A 12,343-nucleotide genomic window follows, 5' to 3' on the forward strand; every position below is an offset into this window, starting at 1 on the left:
TTTAACAGTGGGCATGTTTTAAGCGCGGAACACACTTCAATCTGGCGGCAGCGCGCGCGCGTGAACGCGATCATCTGTGAGCGCGATCGATCATCTCTTCCTTAAGAATAAACATGAATGAACATCTAAGGTGTGTTGAGGATACATTACAACTTACTGTCACGTATCATATGTGGTGTAATCGCTCAGTCAGTGTTTCAACCGCGGAAAGACCTCAATATAACTGCTGTAAACTAAACAGTCATGTAGCATCATTTACCTCAGGCACCTCAGTGTCCACATCTGTTAGTTCACTAGAGAAATCAACTCTTTCACTAAATATATGACCTATATTAGCCGTTATATTCATTATATTCTACTTAACCTGTTAATGATATCTTGATTATTTCATGTATGTTTAAATAAAATGACAGACACTGTGTATAAATGATTATATTTCAACAACGAATTGGATAAAAAACTATTTTATAATTAGATTTAGAAGTTATTGCAAAAACTGCCTTATGTGAAGTGTACATGTTTGCGTACTATGTTATTTGAGTGTTGATTATTAGACCTAAAAATACAGCAACTGAATTTAGGCTAATAGTTTGGGCTCTGTTTTTAACCTTTAATATTAATGTGCAAGTAAGGGCTCCCCATATAGTTTAGAACAATATATTCAATAAACTTTTAGTTATAATTTAATTCATTTAAGGACAGACTTTTTTTTTCAGTAAACCAATAAAAATAAATAAGCCATTTTGTAAAACTGTTGTCCTGAACCGTCAGTTTTGTGTGTCGCTACACCCCTATTCTACAGTTAACATATGGGCTCTGGCAGTCTTTGCTTTGATACACTATTATGTTAAAGGCCTACAGAGAAAATTGTTTTATCTTTAAGCAGTTTCACTTGTTCTGAATGCACTTTCTTGTAGTAGTCCTACAGAGAACAATTTAAAATGCACTAGACCTAAATGCACTTTGTTTTTAAGAGAGAACATTTAATTTTATAACCTTTCTGTAGGCCTGTACATTATTATTTAATGTACAAATGAGTGGGGTCAAGTTAAACATTTTAGTTTGAATTTTATTTTATACTGTGCATTGTTGCAATGTGCTAAATAAATATTGGCATAACTTGTAATTGATTTATTCTTTGAAACTTTAATATTAATGTATGCAATTGCAATGCCTTGATTTTAGTAAAGTTAGTACACATTCATAGCGATAAATGCAATGGTACTAATAATTGGCATAATTTCTTTCGGTGTTTCGGTTTTCGGCTTTCGGCCTTGGTTTCCTCTTTTTCGGTTTTCGGTTTCGGCCAAGAATTTTCATTTCGGTGCATCCCTAGTCTTTAGTGTCTTTTAAGGGTCTTGAGAGTGTAAAGTTGAGCCAATGGAGGCCTTTCAGAGCATCAGATTTACACTAAAATATCTTCATTTGTGTCTGAAGATGAACGGAGGTCTGACGGGTGTCCAACCACATGAGGCTCAGTCATTAATGACACAATCTACATTTTTGGCTGAACTAACCCTTTAAATATAAAAATAAGAATTGTAAAACTATCGACTTTAACTATCGCTTTACCTCATCAGTCTGCTGTCTCTTTACTTTTGCGCGAGACCCTGTGCGGTCGCACACTTGCCACAGCCCTTGCGACGATACTGCGTCCAACTACGCGCAAATAGCGCGATTTATTCACATAATTTGCGTCCGGTGTGAACGCAGCATTACTGTATTCCTGTCGATGTCGTGTTTGCTGTTAGTTGTGTGAAAGTATTTAGTGAGAGAGAACAATCTGTACTCAATGCTCAAGCCGTTCATGGTGAAAAAAACTAGGGCTGGGTAAAAAATACTGATTTCTCAATTTTAATCGATTCTCACTTTAACGAAACAATATTGATTCTTAAATCTCAAGAATCGATTAGTCATCCTGTTTCAGTTAATGAATGAAATAAACATTGTAGCACGCCTCCCATCCAATAAATCACAATAATCTTTGTGCTTTATTACTATTGATATGAAACAATGTCTCTGTAGATTTTTTACCAAATTCAAAAACATAAATACAGCTTTGGCGTTGTGGCGCGAGATCGCTCTTCCCCAGCTCGGCTCAAGATATTTTTCGTATCATATATTTTAGTAATAATCATAAATTAGTAAATAATCATAAATCATAAAAAAATCATAAATAAAGTATCATCCGAAAGCTTACGAACTCAAAATTCATCCGGTGAAAACCGTTTTGAAATCGGATGTTGCGTTACCATGGAAGCTGTACTTTAAATTCTTCCAGCAGGCTCCTCCCCCTAGTGGGCGGCGTCATGTTTCATATTACAAAATGTATTTTAACGACTTTATAATCAAAATCTTTTCTAATCTTGACAAAACACATATCGTCGGAAAGCTCTGAGTCTCAAGGGTCCATATTTGGGGACTGTTTTGTGATGGAAGTGACATTTGGACAGAAATTTAAAGGAAAATGCATTAAAAAAAATCTCATGTGGACTTCAATTTTTGTGATATCAACTTCAAATTTGGAACACAACATGGTTACACATATGGCTTTGATTTAATAGTAATTTTAGAGTACTTTTTTTTTGTAAAATATATGTTTTATATAAAATAAAAAATATTTATTACAATACCCCGCTAAACCACGCCCCCTCCACCACAATCTAACACTCATTTCAAATGCAAAGATGTCAGCCAATCACAGCAGTGGGCGTTTCCACTGAAGTCTCACAGCAGACACGCCCCTTCAAGCAGAGCATTCAGCCAGAGGCTAACATCAGGATTGAACAAATGCCTTTTATTTCTAAATTATGACATTTTATGATGTACAAATCATACTGACAATATAAGTACACCTCAGGAAACGTTATAAAATAATAAAAAAATCCACGCCATGGGACCTTTAATATAACTCTGATTGTGAGTCGAACACACATTATGATGATTATGATACTGTGATTGTGTCAGTTTGAAGGCGAGGAGCAGTTCAACATCAGTGTGAAGACGCTTCTCTCACGGCTGCCCAAGCAGCGCTACCTCAAGAGCATCTGTGAGCAGATCCACCACTTCAAGATCTACAAGAGGTACGAGAACTACAGATCTACAACATCACAGAACTACAAATCTACAACATCACAGAACTACAAATCTACAACATCACAGAACTACAGGGGGGGGGGGGGGTAATTAAAGTGTAATCATTTAAAAAGTGACATATTAGTTGTAACCAGTTAACATAATTTAATGCTGTCATGATGCTAGCATGGTTGAAGTGTCGTTATTTCATGCTAGCGACATGCTAATGCATGATGTCATGACGCTAGCATTAATTATCATGATTTTTCTCACGTGTCGTTATTTCATGCTAACAACATGCTAATGCATGATGTCATGATGCTAACATTAATTATCTTGATTTTGCTCACGTGTCGTTATTTCATGCTAACGACATGCTAATGCATGATGTCATGACGTTAGCATTAATTATCATGATTTTGCTCACGTGTCATTATTTCATGCTAGCGACATGCTAATGCATGATGTCATGATGCTAGCATTAATTATCATGATTTTGCTGACGTGTCATTATTTCATGCTAGCGACATGCTAATGCATGATGTCATGACGCTAGCATTAATTATCATGATTTTGCTGACGTGTCATTATTTCATGCTAACGACATGCTAATGCATGATGTCATGATGCTAGCATTAATTATCTTGATTTTGCTGACGTGTCGTTATTTCATGCTAACGACATGCTAATGCATGATGTCATGATGCTAGCATTAATTATCATGATTTTGCTCATTTGTCGTAATTTCATGTTAACGACATGCTAATGCATGATGTCATGATGCTAGCATTAATTATCATGATTTTGCTGACGTGTCGTTATTTCATGCTAGCGACATGCTAATGCATGATGTCATGATGCTAGCATTAATTATCATGATTTTGCTGACGTGTCGTTATTTCATGCTAACGACATGCTAATGCATGATGTCATGACGCTAGCATTAATTATCATGATTTTGCTCACGTGTCGTTATTTCATGCTAGCGACATGCTAATGCATGATGTCATGATGCTAGCATTAATTATCATGATTTTTCTCATTTGTCGTAATTTCATGTTAACGACATGCTAATGCATGATGTCATGATGCTAGCATTAATTATCATGATTTTGCTGACGTGTCGTTATTTCATGCTAGCGACATGCTAATGCATGATGTCATGATGCTAGCATTAATTATCATGATTTTGCTGACGTGTCGTTATTTCATGCTAACGACATGCTAATGCATGATGTCATGACGCTAGCATTAATTATCATGATTTTGCTCACGTGTCGTTATTTCATGCTAGCGACATGCTAATGCATGATGTCATGACGCTAGCATTAATTATCATGATTTTTCTCACGTGTCGTTATTTCATGCTAACAACATGCTAATGCATGATGTCATGATGCTAGCATTAATTATCATGATTTTGCTGACGTGTCGTTATTTCATGCTAACGACATGCTAATGCATGATGTCATGATGCTAGCATTAATTATCATGATTTTGCTCATTTGTCGTAATTTCATGTTAACGACATGCTAATGCATGATGTCATGACGCTAGCATTAATTATCATGATTTTGCTGACGTGTCGTTATTTCATGCTAGCGACATGCTAATGCATGATGTCATGATGCTAGCATTAATTATCATGATTTTGCTCACGTGTCGTTGTTTCATGCTAGCGACATGCTAATGCATGATGTCATAATGCTAGCATTAATTATCGTGATTTTGCTGACGTGTCATTATTTCATGCTAGCGACATGCTAATGCATAATGTCATGACGCTAGCATTAATTATCATGATTTTGCTCACGTGTCGTTATTTCATGCTAGCGACATGCTAATGCATGATGTCATGACGCTAGCATTAATTATCATGATTTTGCTGACGTGTCATTATTTCATGCTAACGACATGCTAATGCATGATGTCATGATGCTAGCATTAATTATCTTGATTTTGCTGACGTGTCGTTATTTCATGCTAACGACATGCTAATGCATGATGTCATGATGCTAGCATTAATTATCATGATTTTGCTCATTTGTCGTAATTTCATGTTAACGACATGCTAATGCATGATGTCATGATGCTAGCATTAATTATCATGATTTTGCTGACGTGTCGTTATTTCATGCTAACGACATGCTAATGCATGATGTCATGATGCTAGCATTAATTATCATGATTTTGCTCATTTGTCGTAATTTCATGTTAACGACATGCTAATGCATGATGTCATGATGCTAGCATTAATTATCATGATTTTGCTGACGTGTCGTTATTTCATGCTAGCGACATGCTAATGCATGATGTCATGATGCTAGCATTAATTATCTTGATTTTGCTGACGTGTCGTTATTTCATGCTAACGACATGCTAATGCATGATGTCATGATGCTAGCATTAATTATCATGATTTTGCTCATTTGTCGTAATTTCATGTTAACGACATGCTAATGCATGATGTCATGACGCTAGCATTAATTATCATGATTTTGCTGACGTGTCGTTATTTCATGCTAGCGACATGCTAATGCATGATGTCATGATGCTAGCATTAATTATCATGATTTTGCTCACGTGTCGTTGTTTCATGCTAGCGACATGCTAATGCATGATGTCATAATGCTAGCATTAATTATCATGATTTTGCTGACGTGTCATTATTTCATGCTAGCGACATGCTAATGCATAATGTCATGACGCTAGCATTAATTATCATGATTTTGCTCACGTGTCGTTGTTTCATGCTAGCGACATGCTAATGCATGATGTCATGACGCTAGCATTAATTATCGTGATTTTGCTGACGTGTCATTATTTCATGCTAGCGACATGCTAATGCATGATGTCATGATGCTAGCATTAATTATCATGATTTTGCTCACGTGTCGTTATTTCATGCTAGCGACATGCTAATGCATGATGTCATGATGCTAGCATTAATTATCATGATTTTGCTCATGTGTCGTAATTTCATGTTAACGACATGCTAATGCATGATGTCATGACGCTAGCATTAATTATCATGATTTTGCTGACGTGTCGTTATTTCATGCTAGCAACATGCTAATGCATGATGTCATGATGCTAGCATTAATTATCATGATTTTGCTCACGTGTCGTTATTTCATGCTAGCGACATGCTAATGCATGATGTCATGATGCTAGCATTAATTATCATGATTTTGCTCATGTGTCGTAATTTCATGTTAACGACATGCTAATGCATGATGTCATGACGCTAGCATTAATTATCATGATTTTGCTGACGTGTCGTTATTTAGTGCTAACCACATGCTAATGCATGATGTCATGATGCTAGCATTAATTATCGTGATTTTGCTGACGTGTCATTATTTCATGCTAACGACATGCTAATGCATGATGTCATGACGCTAGCATTAATTATCATGATTTTGCTCACGTGTCGTTATTTCATGCTAGCGACATGCTAATGCATAATGTCATGACGCTAGCATTAATTATCATGATTTTGCTCACGTGTCGTTATTTCATGCTAACGACATGCTAATGCATGATGTCATGATGCTAGCATTAATTATCATGATTTTGCTCACGGGTCGTTAATTCATGCTAACGACATGCTAATGCATGATGTCATGATGCTAGCATTAATTATCATGATTTTGCTGACATGTCGTTATTTCATGCTAGCGACATGCTAATGCATGATGTCATGACGCTAGCATTAATTATCATGATTTTGCTGACGTGTCGTTATTTCATGCTACCGACATGCTAATGCATGATGTCATGATGCTAGCATTAATTATCATGATTTTGCTCACGTGTCGTTATTTCATGCTAGCGACATGCTAATGCATGATGTCATGATGCTAGCATTAATTATCATGATTTTGCTCACGTGTCGTTATTTCATGCTAGCGACATGCTAATGCATGATGTCATGATGCTAGCATTAATTATCGTGATTTTGCTGACGTGTCATTATTTCATGCTAACGACATGCTAATGCATGATGTCATGATGCTAGCATTAATTATCATGATTTTGCTCATGTGTCGTAATTTCATGTTAACGACATGCTAATGCATGATGTCATGACGCTAGCATTAATTATCATGATTTTGCTGACGTGTCGTTATCTCATGCTAGCGACATGCTAATGCATGATGTCATGATGCTAGCATTAATTATCGTGATTTTGCTGACGTGTCATTAATTCATGCTAACGACATGCTAATGCATGATGTCATGATGCTAGCATTAATTATCATGATTTTGCTGACATGTCGTTATTTCATGCTAACGACATGCTAATGCATGATGTCATGACGCTAGCATTAATTATCATGATTTTGCTGACGTGTCGTTATTTCATGCTAGCGACATGCTAATGCATGATGTCATGATGCTAGCATTAATTATCATGATTTTGCTGACGTGTCGTTATTTCATGCTAGCGACATGCTAATGCATGATGTCATGATGCTAGCATTAATTATCGTGATTTTGCTGACGTGTCATTATTTCATGCTAACGACATGCTAATGCATGATGTCATGACGCTAGCATTAATTATCATGATTTTGCTCACGTGTCATTATTTCATGCTAGCGACATGCTAATGCATGATGTCATGACGTTAGCATTAATTATCATGATTTTGCTGACGTGTCATTATTTCATGCTAGCGACATGCTAATGCATGATGTCATGACGCTAGCATTAATTATCATGATTTTGCTGACGTGTCATTATTTCATGCTAGCGACATGCTAATGCATGATGTCATGACGCTAGCATTAATTATCATGATTTTGCTGACGTGTCATTATTTCATGCTAGCGACATGCTAATGCATGATGTCATGACGCTAGCATTAATTATCATGATTTTGCTCACGTGTCATTATTTCATGCTAGCGACATGCTAATGCATGATGTCATGACGTTAGCATTAATTATCATGATTTTGCTGACGTGTCATTATTTCATGCTAGCGACATGCTAATGCATGATGTCATGACGCTAGCATTAATTATCATGATTTTGCTGACGTGTCATTATTTCATGCTAACGACATGCTAATGCATGATGTCATGATGCTAGCATTAATTATCTTGATTTTGCTGACGTGTCGTTATTTCATGCTAACGACATGCTAATGCATGATGTCATGATGCTAGCATTAATTATCATGATTTTGCTCATTTGTCGTAATTTCATGTTAACGACATGCTAATGCATGATGTCATGATGCTAGCATTAATTATCATGATTTTGCTGACGTGTCGTTATTTCATGCTAACGACATGCTAATGCATGATGTCATGATGCTAGCATTAATTATCATGATTTTGCTCATTTGTCGTAATTTCATGTTAACGACATGCTAATGCATGATGTCATGATGCTAGCATTAATTATCATGATTTTGCTGACGTGTCGTTATTTCATGCTAGCGACATGCTAATGCATGATGTCATGATGCTAGCATTAATTATCTTGATTTTGCTGACGTGTCGTTATTTCATGCTAACGACATGCTAATGCATGATGTCATGATGCTAGCATTAATTATCATGATTTTGCTCATTTGTCGTAATTTCATGTTAACGACATGCTAATGCATGATGTCATGACGCTAGCATTAATTATCATGATTTTGCTGACGTGTCGTTATTTCATGCTAGCGACATGCTAATGCATGATGTCATGATGCTAGCATTAATTATCATGATTTTGCTCACGTGTCGTTGTTTCATGCTAGCGACATGCTAATGCATGATGTCATAATGCTAGCATTAATTATCATGATTTTGCTGACGTGTCATTATTTCATGCTAGCGACATGCTAATGCATAATGTCATGACGCTAGCATTAATTATCATGATTTTGCTCACGTGTCGTTGTTTCATGCTAGCGACATGCTAATGCATGATGTCATGACGCTAGCATTAATTATCGTGATTTTGCTGACGTGTCATTATTTCATGCTAGCGACATGCTAATGCATGATGTCATGATGCTAGCATTAATTATCATGATTTTGCTCACGTGTCGTTATTTCATGCTAGCGACATGCTAATGCATGATGTCATGATGCTAGCATTAATTATCATGATTTTGCTCATGTGTCGTAATTTCATGTTAACGACATGCTAATGCATGATGTCATGACGCTAGCATTAATTATCATGATTTTGCTGACGTGTCGTTATTTCATGCTAGCAACATGCTAATGCATGATGTCATGATGCTAGCATTAATTATCATGATTTTGCTCACGTGTCGTTATTTCATGCTAGCGACATGCTAATGCATGATGTCATGATGCTAGCATTAATTATCATGATTTTGCTCATGTGTCGTAATTTCATGTTAACGACATGCTAATGCATGATGTCATGACGCTAGCATTAATTATCATGATTTTGCTGACGTGTCGTTATTTAATGCTAACCACATGCTAATGCATGATGTCATGATGCTAGCATTAATTATCGTGATTTTGCTGACGTGTCATTATTTCATGCTAACGACATGCTAATGCATGATGTCATGACGCTAGCATTAATTATCATGATTTTGCTCACGTGTCGTTATTTCATGCTAGCGACATGCTAATGCATAATGTCATGACGCTAGCATTAATTATCATGATTTTGCTCACGTGTCGTTATTTCATGCTAACGACATGCTAATGCATGATGTCATGATGCTAGCATTAATTATCATGATTTTGCTCACGGGTCGTTAATTCATGCTAACGACATGCTAATGCATGATGTCATGATGCTAGCATTAATTATCATGATTTTGCTGACATGTCGTTATTTCATGCTAGCGACATGCTAATGCATGATGTCATGACGCTAGCATTAATTATCATGATTTTGCTGACGTGTCGTTATTTCATGCTACCGACATGCTAATGCATGATGTCATGATGCTAGCATTAATTATCATGATTTTGCTCACGTGTCGTTATTTCATGCTAGCGACATGCTAATGCATGATGTCATGATGCTAGCATTAATTATCATGATTTTGCTCACGTGTCGTTATTTCATGCTAGCGACATGCTAATGCATGATGTCATGATGCTAGCATTAATTATCGTGATTTTGCTGACGTGTCATTATTTCATGCTAACGACATGCTAATGCATGATGTCATGATGCTAGCATTAATTATCATGATTTTGCTCATGTGTCGTAATTTCATGTTAACGACATGCTAATGCATGATGTCATGACGCTAGCATTAATTATCATGATTTTGCTGACGTGTCGTTATCTCATGCTAGCGACATGCTAATGCATGATGTCATGATGCTAGCATTAATTATCGTGATTTTGCTGACGTGTCATTAATTCATGCTAACGACATGCTAATGCATGATGTCATGATGCTAGCATTAATTATCATGATTTTGCTGACATGTCGTTATTTCATGCTAACGACATGCTAATGCATGATGTCATGACGCTAGCATTAATTATCATGATTTTGCTGACGTGTCGTTATTTCATGCTAGCGACATGCTAATGCATGATGTCATGATGCTAGCATTAATTATCATGATTTTGCTGACGTGTCGTTATTTCATGCTAGCGACATGCTAATGCATGATGTCATGATGCTAGCATGAATTATCATGATTTTGCTGACGTGTCATTATTTCATGCTAACGACATGCTAATGCATGATGTCATGACGCTAGCATTAATTATCATGATTTTGCTGACGTGTCATTATTTCATGCTAACGACATGCTAATGCATGATGTCATGATGTTAGCATTAATTATCATGATTTTGCTGACGTGTCATTATTTCATGCTAACCACATGCTAATGCATGATGTCATGATGCTAGCATTAATTATCATGATTTTGCTGACGTGTCATTATTTCATGCTAACGACATGCTAATGCATGATGTCATGATGCTAGCATTAATTATCTTGATTTTGCTGACGTGTCATTTCATGCTAACCACATGCTAATGCATGATGTCATGATGCTAGCATTAATTATCATGATTTTGCTGACGTGTCGTTATTTAATGCTAAACACATGCTAATGCATGATGTCATGATGCTAGCATTAATTATCTTGATTTTGCTGACGTGTCATTATTTCATGCTAACCACATGCTAATGCATGATGTCATGATGCTAGCATTAATTATCATGATTTTGCTCATTTGTCGTAATTTCATGTTAACGACATGCTAATGCATGATGTCATGATGCTAGCATTAATTATCATGATTTTGCTGACGTGTCGTTATTTCATGCTAACGACATGCTAATGCATAATGTCATGACGCTAGCATTAATTATCATGATTTTGCTCACGTGTCGTTATTTCATGCTAGCGACATGCTAATGCATGATGTCATGACGCTAGCATTAATTATCATGATTTTGCTGACGTGTCGTTATTTCATGCTAGCGACATGCTAATGCATGATGTCATGATGCTAGCATTAATTATCATGATTTTGCTCACGTGTCGTTGTTTCATGCTAGCGACATGCTAATGCATGATGTCATGATGCTAGCATTAATTATCGTGATTTTGCTGACGTGTCGTTGTTTCATGCTAGCGACATGCTAATGCATGATGTCATGATGCTAGCATTAATTATCGTGATTTTGCTGACGTGTCATTATTTCATGCTAACGACATGCTAATGCATGATGTCATGATGCTAGCATTAATTATCATGATTTTGCTGACATGTCGTTATTTCATGCTAGCGACATGCTAATGCATGATGTCATGACGCTAGCATTAAATATCATGATTTTGCTCACGTGTCGTTATTTCATGCTAACGACATGCTAATGCATGATGTCATGATGCTAGCATTAATTATCATGATTTTGCTCACGGGTCGTTAATTCATGCTAACGACATGCTAATGCATGATGTCATGATGCTAGCATTAATTATCATGATTTTGCTGACATGTCGTTATTTCATGCTAGCGACATGCTAATGCATGATGTCATGACGCTAGCATTAATTATCATGATTTTGCTCACGTGTCGTTATTTCATGCTAACGACATGCTAATGCATGATGTCATGACGTTAGCATTAATTATCATGATTTTGCTGACGTGTCGTTATTTCATGCTAACGACATGCTAATGCATGATGTCATGATGCTAGCATTAATTATCATGATTTTGCTGACATGTCGTTATTTCATGCTAGCGACATGCTAATGCATGATGTCATGACGCTAGCATTAATTATCATG

General features: G+C 36.4%; 1 protein-coding gene across 1 annotated transcript in view; it reads left to right on the top strand.

The window, feature by feature from the left end:
* Window positions 1-12,343, top strand: part of eif2ak4 (eukaryotic translation initiation factor 2 alpha kinase 4) — a gene marked incomplete at its 5' end in the record, with an annotated part of 140,520 nt that overhangs the window by 111,160 nt on the left and 17,017 nt on the right. Inside the window, one exon of the mRNA XM_079833966.1 lies at window positions 2,968-3,083. Coding sequence (XP_079690092.1) covers window positions 2,968-3,083 — 116 coding nt within the window. The remainder of the gene's footprint in view (window positions 1-2,967; window positions 3,084-12,343) is intronic.

Source organism: Gobio gobio (assembly GCF_949357685.1).
Source record: "Gobio gobio genome assembly, chromosome: 13".
NCBI lineage: Eukaryota > Metazoa > Chordata > Actinopteri > Cypriniformes > Gobionidae > Gobio > Gobio gobio.